The sequence below is a fragment of the Lagopus muta genome, chromosome 7 (assembly GCF_023343835.1).
Source record: "Lagopus muta isolate bLagMut1 chromosome 7, bLagMut1 primary, whole genome shotgun sequence".
NCBI lineage: Eukaryota > Metazoa > Chordata > Aves > Galliformes > Phasianidae > Lagopus > Lagopus muta.
This window is the reverse complement of record NC_064439.1, coordinates 1,871,100-1,885,520: the sequence shown is the minus strand read 5'-3', so window position 1 is coordinate 1,885,520 and position 14,421 is coordinate 1,871,100. Positions and strand designations below refer to the sequence as shown.

General features: G+C 44.6%; 1 protein-coding gene and 1 long non-coding RNA gene across 2 annotated transcripts in view; one reads left to right on the top strand and one right to left on the bottom strand.

The window, feature by feature from the left end:
• LOC125696208 (vasoactive intestinal polypeptide receptor) overlaps window positions 1-5,249 on the bottom strand; it is a 106,769-nt gene extending 101,520 nt beyond the window's left edge. Inside the window, exon 1 of the mRNA XM_048951633.1 lies at window positions 4,975-5,249. Coding sequence (XP_048807590.1) covers window positions 4,975-5,031 — 57 coding nt within the window. The 5' untranslated portion in view covers window positions 5,032-5,249. The remainder of the gene's footprint in view (window positions 1-4,974) is intronic.
• A 544-nt stretch (window positions 5,250-5,793) lies between these two features.
• On the top strand, window positions 5,794-9,345 carry LOC125696229 (uncharacterized). Its single transcript, XR_007378234.1, has 3 exons — window positions 5,794-6,047; window positions 6,896-6,985; window positions 8,410-9,345. It is a non-coding gene; the product is annotated as an uncharacterized LOC125696229 (long non-coding RNA).
• The last annotated feature ends 5,076 nt before the right edge of the window (window positions 9,346-14,421 follow it).

Below are 14,421 nucleotides of genomic sequence, written 5' to 3'. Positions count from 1 at the left end.
CACAGTCCTCTGGGATCTCATTTCCAGACATCCCTGTGTTGGCTTCGTTCCCACCCAAACATAGCTCGTGACTTCTGGAGAACATCTGTGAGCAGTAAAGCATCAAATGCTCAGCACTCAGCAAGGGAAACTCAGAGTAATCAGTGCCAGGGCACAGTCAGGCCCAGCAAGTCTCATGGAAGGAGCTGGAGCTCCTGTCCGTCTGTCTGTCCATCCAACCTCTCGCTGGCCACTTCTCCTGCCCTGAAACATCACAGCATCTCTTACTCAGGTTGCCTACATATTTGGACCATAAATGTGTTTTTCTTTTTTCTTTTTTTTTTTTCCTGGCTGCATTTCTTAGATTCTGGACCTCACAAAGGACTTTCCTTGTTTTTCTAACACAGAATAAAGTTGATGAGATCAGAGAACAGGGTTGTAATAACTACACCCCCTTTTCCAGGCACTGGAACATCCCTCTTTCCATAAACCAACACAATGCTGCAAAGATCCCATTCCCAGCACAGAAATTACACTGCCTCTGTGCTGGCTTGGCCTGAGAGCATGACGCGACCCACCACGTTCATAAAACCAAGCCAAGTTCTTCTCTTCATCAAAACCTAAGTAACAACTTTCCCTTCACACAGATCAGCAGACTACTCTCCTGAATCTGAGCCACTGATTTCACACAGAATGTGACAAACCACCAAGTGCACTTAGATCTAATTAAAAAATAATGACTTTTGTCTTGGATCTCCTTGATCTATATAATGTCTGGAGTCTTTTTCAGGCTAACAATGGGACAACTGATGCTGAATAGGGAGATATTCCTCCTGTCCCATTTCTCCATCTACAACAAGAAATCTGTGTCTATTAAGTAATCCAAATGCTGTTGACTTCCCAATCCTACGGATTCAGTCACCATAGGATATGGCAAGACTGATTTTCATGAGATCCCAGCCTTTCCAGTTGCTTCTGCCAGAGACCATTTAGTAAAGAGAAAACACTATTTATGTCTTTCATCTCCTGAGAACTGCACAAACCATCACTTAAGAAGACAAGGTACAGTACAGCCCACACAGAGACACAGCAAGGACATGGCTGAGTCATGGGCTGAGCACCCAAAGGGCTTTCAGGCAGCTACAGCACAGAGCTACAGCAACACTGCCTGGCGCAGGCTGCTTCCAATCCTATTTTTTTTCTCCCCAGTTCTCATCCTCTTCTTCTTTCTAGGTCTCACAATCAGTGCCTTCGTGCCCAGACCCATAATGTACTCAGGGAATCATGGAACCATCAAGTATCCCAAGTCAGAAGGGACTCCCAAGGATCACTGAGTCCAACCTTACTCCACACTGTGCCCCTAAAACCCAAACCCTGCATCTGAGAGCCATGTCCAAACACTTCTTGAACTCACACCTCAGTTGTTCAGCTGCAAAACTGGCTTTGCATCCAACAATGAACTCGACCTCCATGTTTAGACAGTTGCGTGATCAGAGCCAGAGCAGTTGTCCAACTGCAGAAGAGGTTTTGCATCCAACAGGGACCTCAACCTCCACGCTTGGGTGAGTAGAGCACCCAGAAAAGCTGCACTACTGTGTCATGATGAGAACAAGAACAAAAAGTAGCAGCACCATCACAAGTCCACACCAGCCAGATTTCAACCTGAGACAGAGCATAACTCAACTGGCATTGGTATTCAGCTCAGCCCTCTGGCTGTCACACCACTGCTGATACTACAACGGTGAAGGAACTTGAAGCAGATTATTTTTAGAGCACTGTAAAAAGGGAAAAAGGAAGCATCGTGTACATCCAAACCCAAATTAACAAGCTAGGCAGCTTTCTCTGTCCATGGTCACATCTGCTTTCTGATGCTGAATATTTGGCAATTATCCCTTCTCTTTAAAAACCCTGAGTAGGATTCAGCCCTTTTTATGACACATCATGATCCCAATCCCACCTGGTTCTTCCAAGGTTTCCTGCAGATCTCTCAGCTCAGGAAGGAGGGAGGGTTATGATGTGAATCCCCTTGCTGACGCATTGGAGGAAACTGCCTTCAATACTCCACACAGTATAATTTTGCCTACTTTGCTCTTTTCTCTTGTTATGCCTGAAATTAGAGCTTCTTAGAAATATGCATGATTGAAAATACATGCTCTAAGAACTTATTTCAGTTTTATACAGAGCCAATGAGAGTTCTGGAGTTACCGAGAGGTAATGTGTTTTTAGATGGCCCTAAAATGAATGAATGAATAAAACCAGCCATGCATTTACACATGGATAAATGTTTATCAATCACAAACCCAGCAACAGGTTTCGGTTTTGTAACAACGCCTCCTTTAAACATGAAATGGATTATTTTGGTTTAAATGTGTGTTTCTCAATGCTCAGATTCACAGTCGATGGTCAGATGAAAGAGATGGAGTTACGGCCAAAGTGGCTGTCCAACAAGCCCAAATTTAACTGTTTTCTTTTCAGAATCATCCATCTCTTGCATTTACATTTAGGGTGCTAAAAGATCAGATCTGAGTGTTTTTACTCCCTTCCTTCATTGCAGAAGCAGAACAAACCTCTGAAGAAAAGCACAGATTACACCAATGGAAAAGGTCTGGCCAAATCCATGAGCTCTGAAAGCACACAGAGCCCACCAAGGGCTCTGAATTAACCACATCCCCATTTGCTGGACACGCACTGTGCAATTTGTTGATCTGGGCTGGATCAACTCAATCACAGCCCCAAAATGGCAAATCAACCCAAAAGAACCCAGCAGGGATCACTGCACATTTGCATTGCATATCCTCCCTCCCAAACTTCACTCTTTGGGTCAGTGTTAAGCTTGACCACTGCTAGAGGCAGCTCTGCTGAACCACAGCAAATAACATTTACCCAGCTTCTTCTTTCCACAGTAGAACACGAGAGGGCAAGGTGAAACTTTACAGGGGCAATTAGAAGCCACGGGGCCACAACAGCTTTATAGCACTGAACTTCTCAATCAGCCTATTGCTCTCGTTCAAAGTTTTTTTCCAATGGCAGACCAATAAAAGTTATCACAACAAACTTTGCAAAAAAACCTTTGCAATCTCAGGTCCCAGAGCCAGACTGTCACCACCACACAGCTATCTTTTGCTTTAAAAACAAATCCTGATTCCTGGGCTCAAACAGCGAAACAGAAACAACAGGGATTTGCTCTGGCACTGAGACACTTTGGTATTAGTCACCTTGTGTAGATCAGCATAGATAAGGAGATTGTAAATCTCTCTAACCCACCAGCACAAACCAGGTGCAGGAAAAGCAACACAGCAAAAGAACAGCAAAGCAACTGAAGGTTCCATTAAACCAAGGCAAGGAAGCAAGATAAAGCATGGAACAAGAAAACACAACAAGGGTTGAAAAAGGACTGGGATTGACCCTTGGAACACAATGAGGCTGCAAGTTGCCACTGTTGCAGAGCTTCAGGGTGTGCACTCACCAACAGGACCAAGCGACACAAACGCATGCCAAACTACAACATGCGGTGCAAACAACTCTGCAGGATCCTGACCCAGAGGACCCCTTCGTGCCAACAGCATTTAATGAACTGGGATTATTTTTTTCTGCCACGAGCTTCAGCGGGAGCAAAGGCTGGAGCAGCTCCAGCAGCTGAGGAGCGCTGCTCCTCTCTTAACCCCCCCTCAACTCCAGCCCTGGCCATGAGCTGTTTTGGATCTTCACTATGGCAAAATCTGTAGGATTCCTGGAATGAAAAGCCTGGCCATTTTTTATTCACATATACATACATTGCAATCCATTTTCCCACCTGTTCTTCCTCAAAGAAAGTTTTGGTGATGAAGTTGCTTGGGTGGCTCACACTGACAGCAGAAAAGAAAGCAACACTGAAACAACTGCTTTGTGAGAAGGGGAGAAGTAAGGAGACACAAGTGATGCAGTCTCAAATCTGGGTTACTTGTCATTCTCTGAGGTTCAGCCTGGTTGGCTCTGCCCTATGGGGAGTGGAGTGGTTCAAAGCTGTCACTCGCTGAGCAGAGCCAAAGTGGCTGGAACTGGATAGTCCTTAAGGTTCCTCGCAACCCAACCCACTCTGTGATCATACAGGGAGACCTGTGGCCATGTGCCAATGGGCAACCAGTTCCCATGGGCAACATCAGCCAACTCTACGGGAAGGAAACTCAGCCACAGCCAGCTCCCCATGCAGCTCACCAGATAATAAAAAAAAAAGTGTGGAACGAGCTAGAAATTGCAAACTGGAAGGAAACAAGAGCTTCAATAAAACATTCAGTACCCAACCCCACGCCTGCACTGTTTGCACAGCAAATCAGCTATTGCATGCACCAGCAGAATCAATCCTATTTGCTAACCCCTACAGCATGCTACCAACTGTCAGCAGTGGGAAAGAAGCAGCGCTGCCCGTGGTCAGGGACTGGCTAGCATGGAAATTACAAGCAGAAGGGACAGAGCGGGAAGAAAACACATCCTTTGCTGCTAAAGGATGAACGATGAGGTTGAAGTGTAGGAGAATGGCACTTTGCTGAACTTCTCATGGGTGGGAATGGTACCATCTGGAGCCTCTGTCCTGGGGTATCGCATCCCGTTACTCCCAGTTTTGGCAGGGTGCTGCACGAAAACCATTGCGCTCCTGAGCGGGAGCGGCAGACGGCTAAGCTGAATGCCAGCGGGAGTCGAGAGAAAGCACTGAAAACACAAAGTGAATTCCTCGAGCTCCTACGATACCGTTACTCTTGAAGAGGGAGAGCTCAGAGAAAGAAAAATAAATAAACAAATAAAGGAGGAAAGAAGGAGAAAAAAATAATAACTAGAGATTCCCGCTTATACACAGAAAGGGAAACCCAGCAAACGCACACCTGCCTTTCACCGACCGCGTTTCCAAAGTTGCCCAAACTTTGCTTTAGGCGAAACGCCTCTTCTGAACCCATCCAACAAAAACAGAGCGCCTACAGACCGGGGCAGAACCCCACGCAACCCCGCACCGGCAGCACTCACCGCGGATAGGAGGCAGCCCAGCAGAGGCAGGAGGACGCGCAGCCGCGCGGATTGCATTGCCGAGGACACCGCGCTCCGCCGAGCTCCGAGCGCTCCGTTCCTCGCCTCAGCGCTGCGCTGCGCTCCAGGACTTGCGCTCCCGTTGCGCGCATTCACGGTGAGAGAACAGAGAGACGGAGAGAGAGACAGAGGGACGGAAACGGCTCCGCACTGCTCCGCACCGCTCCGCCGCCCCCAGCCGCCTTCTACATGGGGCGGGACCGCTCCGCCTCCCTCCCGCCCCAGGTGCCGGAGCTGCACGGGGGGAGGGAGGGGGTCCCCTCCTCCCCTTATCCATTTTTTTTTTTTTTTTAATCTCTTTTTTCTCTTCCCGTTTTTTTTTTCCCTTTCCCCGTCCGTTCCCCATTTCCTTCCTCCTCCTTTTTTTCCCTCCCTTAGTTTTTACATTCCTTCTTTCACCCCCCCCTTCCCTTTTTCATTTTTCTTCGTTTTCCTCCTCCCTTTCTTCCACATTCCATTCCTTTCCCCCGTTTTCCGCCTTCCGCATTCCTGCTTCCCCCTTTCTCTCCCTTCCCCCCCTCTTTCTCCCTTCTCCCCTTTTTCTTCTTCCACCCCTCCCCTTTTCTCCCCTTTCCCCTCATATCTTTATTTTCCCCCAGTTCCCATATTTTTTTTTCTCTTTTCCACCTTATCTTTTTTGCCTCCTTTCTCCCCTTTTTCCCTCCTCCCTCCCTTTCCTCCGTTTTTCTCTTTTACAGACTTTCTCCACTTCTAAAACCTTCCCCCCCCCCCCCCCCCTTCTTCCCCCTGTCTTTTTCTCTTTTCCTTTTTCTCTTTCCCTTTTTTAACCATTTGCTCAGTGGTTAAACTGAGTGGGATGGAGGGAAACCAAGAGGAGATCAGCAAAGCTTGATTTTCACTTTTTACCCCCCAGTTGGTGCAGTCACCAAGGGATTCCTACAGCCCTGATGGGAGAAGCTTTCAGAGCTGTGCTTCACTGTGCAGAAGCATCATCCCCAATCTTCCCAGAGCCAAAGGACAGTTCAAATTAGGAAAAAATTCTTCTCAGAAGGGTTAGTGATACATTGGAGGTGTTTGGGAAATATGGAGATGTGGCACTGAAGGACGTGGTTCAGTGGGCATGGTGGGGTGGGGTTGGTTTGGTGATCTTAGATCTCATTCCTGAATGATTCTGTGATTCTAATGCCAAATCTGCCTGTGTTTGGGATGTAAATGTGGAAATCCCTCCTCTTTCACACACAGTGTGGAAGGTTTCATTTCTTATTCTCTATGGAGTGGTCTGTGCTTTTTATGGATACTTGCAGGACATTTTTTTTTTCCTTGTTTGATATGGAAAACCCTAGTCCTATAGTTTGTAGGTTTGATACTACCTTATGATTACCAGTGTAAAAAGAGGGATGGGATGCTAATTGCATCAATTAGTTGTACGATGACTTGAACACACAACAGAGCTATCTAAAAGTTCGTTTGGATCATAAAGTGGCAGAGGAACGGCTGATTAGCTGGTCACTGCCTCTCACAGCTAATAATAGCTTTATTACGACAGCATTTCATGCGTGCTTCCTTCAGTTATTCACGTGGCCTGAATGCGTCCAAGGAGCCCATTGGATTCAGGTTTCTTTGTGGGAAGACTTTTGAAATTGTTCATTTCCAGCTTCTTTTCAGACAGAGAGAATCCCAACATTCTGTGTCTTGTGACAGTGAATGTACAGGCAAAGTCTTGACTAATTTTGAGCATCCCATTTGAACAACACCCAGAGAAGTGGGGGAGTCACTGTCCCTGGAGGTAAACCATGGAGATGTGGCACTAAGGGCATGGTGGGGATGGGTTGAGGCTGGATGTGATGATCTTGGAGGTCTTTTCCAGCCTTAATGATTCTATGAAACCTTGACTTTGCAGCTTTGCTACACCTCCTCTTTGGCCTCTTCTGTAGCCATTCTTATCACCACATACATAATTTGGGATGTGAAGGGGAGCCAGGATAAAACTGTAAGTTTTATGCACGGTCACAGGAATGTTCAAGGTTTAAACCTTTATCTTTTCTCCTGAGTGGGCACAGGAGCATTTCTAAGTGTTAAAATGATGTTTTTACCAACAACACCGAGCTGTATTCCCCCACAAGATCATTTTGTCCTGAGCTCATTTCTGTGAAAACTGGAGTAGATATAGTGTGGGAGATTTTGCCCATTTACTTCACTTTCCATTAAACTATGCTGATGTCCAGCTCCCATTTTGCTGCAGCTGGTGGGAGGTTGGTACTTGCTTCCCGTGTTTCTTTTTGACATATTTCTGAAGAAAAAAAACCCATAAAATAAAAAACAAGGCTTCAGGGATGTGGTGTGAGGGTAGGAAGGCTGGAGCTGCTTGGTGTTGAATGGGGCTTTGCAAAAAGTTTGGTTGCTCAGGGAAGCTCTGGCTGCCTCATCTCTGGAGGTGTTCAAGGCTGGGTTAGATGGGGCTCTGGGCAGCCTGAGCTGGTGCCTGGTTTAGTGCTTAGCAACCCTTCCAACCAAGGGGATTGGAACTAAGTGATCTTAGAGGTCCCTTCCAACCTGCACTGTTCTATGATTATGTGATTGTCTATCATTTTGTGTGCAGCCTAGAAAACATTTTTCTCATTTCAGTTATGAACAACTTAGGAAAGTTTTGATTCTTCCTCACACCAGTAGTAACACAGTGATTCAGTGGTCACTAGCTAGTGGAGCTTATCTCTGTTATTTAGCTCTCCTCCTGACATGAAATTAACATCCGAGCTGAACGTCTCTCATGAAGTGCCCTATTTTTCTGTATCTTTGGGAAAATGTCATACAAATGTACCATGGACTAGTTGATCTTGGAGGTCTTATCCAGCCTTGGTGATTCTATGATACAAGGTGTTGTTGGAGGCCATAATAGAGAGAAATAAACGCACCTGGGGATTTCCTGTCTGTGCTTTTTCTCTTTGCCCCGGGCAATCAGCAATACAAAGACTGTTAATAAAATGTCTGAAAGAACATTATTTGAGAGCTGATTCATGTAGCAGTTTGCTGAAGGCTGGATTTGCTGCTCTGTGCCCTTGGGGTTATGTTCCCTATTTAGCTTTCTTTTCAAACCCAGTGCAGTGCATCTGTTCTGCCTTCCACTTCGTGAGTTTTGTTTAAATAAAGTAATGGCATCAGATTCCATAAACTAACTGTGAAGTCTATTCCTATGTATTATTTGCATTGGGATTAGAAACAGGAAAACAATCACTGTGTTGTTATTCAAACACAACGATATCCACCTCCAGGATGTCAGTATTTGCAAAATGAACCATTAATTACTGGTGGCTTCCTGTGTTTTGAGTCTCCTCATTTGTCAATCAATAGCAGAAAGTTTGGTGGATCTGAAGTGGTGTTTTTAATCGGGTTTGTTGTTGCTGTTTCCATTTCTAGGTCTTCCCTGATTTGTTATCAATGTGTTGGACCAGGCCTTTAGCTGGTGTAACCAGCACCACTCTATTGCTATGCAGAGAGAAAGGGTTGACCGAATCAATAAAAGTTTGTTGAAAGCAACAGAACTGGGAAGAGGAATGAGACCTTCCAGCTGTACCCCAAAGCAACAGAAGTGATTAATGACTGCAGCAAACTCTGCTCTTGGTCTCCGTTTCTGCGTGATGACTGGATGCCTTTGGGGAAGATGACCTTGAGACAGGGCAGCTGAAGGAAGTGTGATGACCTGAGGATGACAGGAAGATGGGTGTTATCAGTTCCTTCTAAGCAAAGCTGAGGGATTCTGTTCACATAACTGTGGACTTTTAGAATTGAAATATTGCCACCTGAGCACATTTTAGCTGATCTATTCTGTACGGGTTGGGACGATAAGTCTTGAGCTCTGGGCTCTGTGGACTACATTGACTAGACCTTTACCAACTCTCAAGGGATTTCATGTGACAAGTAGGAAGTGAAAGTGTTTGTGAATACACATCTACTCACTGTCTGAAGCCACCTTGTATCCCTAAAACCTCTTTGTTGAATGCTTTGGAAGATGTTAATAGGTGTTGAGATATACATCAGTGTGGTTGGGACTTCCAACATCTACTCTAACTGGAATTCTTCTTGTCAACCGCATTCACAAGCCAGACTTCTCTGTACCAAAACCAGCGAGAAAGATTTGGAATCAAGGTCATAGCACTTCAGTAGAAAATATTTCATGTGTGTATGGGGAGTTACTACATTATGGTGAAAGAGTTTTCAAAAGTGAAGAAAGATAAACAGGGTGCTAAAATGAACTGAGTCTAATGTTTTTTTTATACAGCTGTCAGCTTTATGAACAATCCATAAACATATTGTGAGCCCCTTTTATGGCTTACATGGGGCTATCAAACCAACAACTGGAACACGAATCCATTGTTTATGTGAACGAGCGACGCAACTGAATACAGGAAACCACAAGTGGTTGGATGGTCTCCAAGTGCAATTGCACAAACCAAAAATGAAGAGAAGTGGCAGATTTTCTGCTAGTGTAGATCAGTCATATCATCATCTCATATCATATGCATTGAATTTTAATCTCTTTTCCTTTTATTTTATTTTATTTTATTTTATTTTACTATTTTACACTAGGAGGTCTAGTCCTCAGAATAAAGATCATTCTTACTTTTTACTCAAGCAACATTTTCTAATTAGATTGTTAATAATTAATATTATTCCCTATATCTGTTTTGGTTTGCTTGTTTGTTTTCAGTGCCTGCAGCCTGCAGCTGTGGGTCAGGATCACACGGTGCTGTACTAGCACCAAAGAAAATCAAGATCATGGCATTAGTAAAAGACAAGGTACAGTAGGTGGGATGCTTGCTGAAATCTTCAGTATGTCACTGCAGTATGTCAGCAAATAAGATCATTAAATAAAGGTACAAGAGGAAAATTGCAAGCTTTGATTAGCAGAGAGGAACCCAATCACACATTGCATTAATTTTGTTTATTTAGTTTATGCATAAATTTAGCAAAGGGTTTTTTTTTTGTTTTTTTTTTTTTGCCATACCAGTGTCCAACCATCAGGAAAAGCTTATTATTATTATTATTACTATTATTATTATTATTATTATCTGGTCAAGAATGTGCTCTCTCTGTTCTCTTAGTTGTGAACCTAATTCTATATGCTTTTTCTGTAAAGCATCTTTCCTTCACTTTCCATCTGCTTTCATTTCTCACTGACTATCTGAGTATCTGACCCACAAGGGTGCCTTAGAGGAGCCATGAAGACCACTGCCCTGGGAGCTGCAGTGTTCCTCCTGGCTGTCAGGCAGTCATCCAGGAGCACTGCTATGGTTCTGCAAATGGTTCAGATAAGAACTGTGAGAGCAAAGGAGTACTGGATGGTGTTGAAGGATTTGATCTGCTCCATTGGCTTGGTTTAGAGGTGAATGGAACCTCAAGAGAGAGTCAACAAACCAGTGCAGGATGAACTGTATTGTTGTCCATGGAATGTACTGACCAGCTCTCCACTAACTTTTTCTATCAAAATCTTTCAAGGCCAGGTTGGATGGGGCTCTGGGCAACCTAATCGAGTGTCTGATTTAGTGGGTGACAATCCTGCTCACAATAGGGGGGTTGGAACTTGATGATCTTGGAGGTCATAGAATCATAGAATCATAGAATCACCAAGGTTGGAAAAGACCTAAAAGCTCATCCAGTCCAACCGTTCACCTATTCCCAATAGCTCCCACTAAACCATGTCCCTCAACACAACATCCAGCCTTTCCTTGAACACCCCCAGGGTCGGTGACTCCCCCACCTCCCTGTGCATCCATTCCAGTGCCTGACCACCCTTTCTGAAAAGTAATACTTCCTCATGTCCAGCCTGAATCTCCCCTGCCGTAGCTTGAAGCCATTCCCTCTGCTCCTATCACTGATGGCACGAGAGAAGAGGCCGACCCCCAGCTCACTACAACCTCCCTTCAAGAAGTTATAGAGAGCAATGAGGTCTCCCCTGAGCCTCCTCTTCTCCAGGCTGAACATTCCCAGCTCCTTCAGCCTCTCCTCATATGGCCTGTGTTCCAGACCCCTCAACCCCTTGGGTTGGTCCACTCCAACCCAAGCCGTTCTATGATTCTACAATTCTATCCAGTGGTTTAGTTCTTCTAGAAACTTCCAGCAGTTCAATGACATAGCCCCATAAATCTATGGAAGCAGTAGAGATGCACATATCAGTGAAATATCTGAAGAGCATGAGTGCAATATTTCAATTAAAGGGATCTACTTGATACCAGCAGATCATGATCTTGTCCCTTGGTCTCTGGGGCAAGGGTGAATTATCCAGCTCCTGTTGCTCACCTCAGTTTGTGAGCTAAAGATAGTAATAACTACCTTCCAAAGTCCTGAGAGATGTTAAGGATTAATTACTCCATAGTACTCAACATTTATTTTCACACAATCAATGCCACTGGGAGCAGAAAAAATAAGCTTTGCAATTATTACTACATACCCATGGGGGGCCATTTACTCATGAAGTATTTCAATAAAACAGTTTAAAAAAGATCATTAAAAAAATATCTTGTTTATCTTTAAGCAGAAAAAAGAGAAACTCTTCAGGGCTCAGGAAGAAGAAGAACAACAACAAAAGCCATGCAAACAATTAAACAAGCAACTTTCTCTGAACTGAAGATGGCAGTCTGCTAGAAATAGAATGATTTAAGGTGGGTAGTATGCCATGCATTATTAAAACAGCACTATTTACGCTGGGAACATGGTAAAACTGCTCCAGGGTACATGACGTGCTGAAGGCACAGAGGAAACAAGGTGCCTGGCTCTCTCCTTTTCTCCTCAGAACTTGGCAGAGCAACAGAAGACAGGGGAGGCAGAAAGAGCTATGCTATGCATGCAGGAAACTGATAAGCAAATACCTGTCATCACTGCAAGAGTATTTCTCAAGATAGGTTTGTCCTGGGAGTTTTTCTCCCAGGTTGGAGCCACCTGAAAGAAGCATTTTGCTCTCAAAACAGAGAAATCTCTTGTGGAAGGAGACCAACCTCCTGATTGACACCAGATGCTAAGCAAGCAGAACGCTTGACTGAAAGCATTAGAGATAAAGGTTCTACCTTATCAACAGAGGATGTGACACAAGCTGAAGCCTTTGTGGGGAAGGCAGGAAATGGAACATTTCGCACAACCCAGTCAAATGCATCACAGAGCTGCATTGTACGGAGTGCTCTTACTGTTGGTGCCCATAGGTCACACCTCAGGAATTTTCCAATTGGGTGATGAGAGTGATAGCGGATCATGTCATGAACTGTGTTTAGAGTCATAGAATCATTAAGATTGGAAAAGATCTCTGAGAACATCTAGTCCAACTGTCAGCCCACCCCCACTGTGACCACTAAGAACGTCCCTCAGTGCCACTTCCCCACGGTTCTTCAACACTTCCAGGAACAGTGACACCATCACTTCTCTGAGCAGCCTGTGCCAATGCATTGCTGAAGATTTTATCAGCCCAAACCAGAAATTTTTGTTTCTGTGTTGTAGTTTAAGTCACTTTCCAGGACTTGCAACGTTACTGGGAAAGTCCAGTGTGCACTGAGTACTGGGTTACACCAGGACTCTTCCAAGCTGTCTGCCTGTTCTCCAGTGGTTGTCTCCACTTGCCCACTGGTTCTCCAAGATCCCAGTTTTCATTTATTTCTAGCTCTCGCAGCTGTGAACAAAACCTTCAAAACACATGGGAATGGGACATGTTTTAGTGGACATGGTAATGATGGGTTGGTGGTTGATGGTTGGACCAGATGACATTAGCAATCTTTTCCAACCTATATGAATGGCTGTGCCTGAGTTTGCCAGAGCCTGGAATTACAGTTTTGAAAAGACTAAAGTGCCATGGTCATCTCACAAAGATTTAAGGCAGAAGTGACATTTCAGATATCAGTGCTGCTCATTTGCCTTCATGCTGTTAGTTGAAGATCTTCTCGGTCCATCCAAGTGGTTTGGGAACCACCAGTGCCAGAGCCCTGAGAGATCTGGGGGCAGTGGGCTCTGATCTATGGGTAGCAAGACCCCAGGAAGCAAGCAGAGGGCAGCTCAGAATGTTTTGATCACACTGCAGAGTACTATCCTGTGCTTTTACACCTGCTGAGCTAAGTTTATTTTTCTCTTTTTTGAGTCGAACCCCAGTATGAGAAGATTGCAGTGTCTCACTGGAGCCTGAAGCTTGTACACAGCAAATGAGAATAAGGCAAAGAGAACAGAGCTTTCCACACGAAACTGACATTTTTGGCAGTTGATGAGCACTTTTTGTAAGACTATTGATTTTTCTTCCATTTGTTTATCTGGGATATCCCTTATTTCAGCCTCAAACCTGCTACATAAAATAGTTATCGCAGCAGGGAACTGAGAGCAGTGCTGCTTATTTCATGCCCCCTGGATATACTTTCATAGAATCACAGAATCACAGAATGGCCTGGGTTGTAAAGGAGCACAGTGCTCATCCAGCTCCAACCCCTGCTGTGTGCAGTCACCAACCAGCAGCCCAGGCTGCCCAGAGCCACATCCAGCCTGGCCTTGAATGCCTGCAGGGATGGAGCATCCACAGCTTCCTTGGGCAACCTGTTCCAGTGCCTCACCACCCTCTGGGGGAAAAACTTCCTCCTCATATCCAACCTAAACCTGCCCTGTCTCACTTTAAAACCATTCCGTGTTTTTCTATCACTATTCACTTTCTCAGAGAGGAAGGTTTCCACCTGGTGTCCCAGTTAGAATCTCTTCCTCCATCCCTTCTTAAGGAAATACTGTTTGCTGCAACTCAGATCTCTTGGTGTAGTTGTTGAATATCACAGTTAAGGGTTCACATAGCTTACTTGATTCCCTCATCTGACACATTTCTTACATTTCTGCTGCCTCCAGGTTATATCTGTGCAAGCAAATTAAGTATCCTTACTACATGTTAGCAAAACATTGCATCTACTGATGGAGTGAAATGTTACGTTCTAAATCCCTCCAACACATACACACACAAAATGTAGTTTCTGGATGGAATAAGAGCTGACAGTTCATTCTCTTGAATGAATGCTGTCTGGGAGGAATTTGTCTGATATAAATGCTGTTTTCCAGATGATTGTTGTTTTCTTCAGACTTTCCTTGTAAGCGTAAAATGGTTTCATGCACAAAACCTCTTAGACTGACTATAGAAAACAAGGAAGCCCTCCTTTAATCTGGAGATATTTGCGGGCTAAATCACGTTAGATTTAACTGGATTGACAGAAAAGGATTTTCCACTGTTCCCATCTTTTTTGACAATGTAAATGCCAATGACATGATGGTATTCTAGAAGCAATTATTTCCCCTGTGAGATTCTGGTTTCATTGCCTGCACCCAGAGAGGAATGAGAGCAAGGACTGCAGGTGTATGACATTATTGTGCCACTTATGTGCTGTCACCATCTCCAGGAGGTTTTGCAACAGTCTTTTCAGGGAAAGC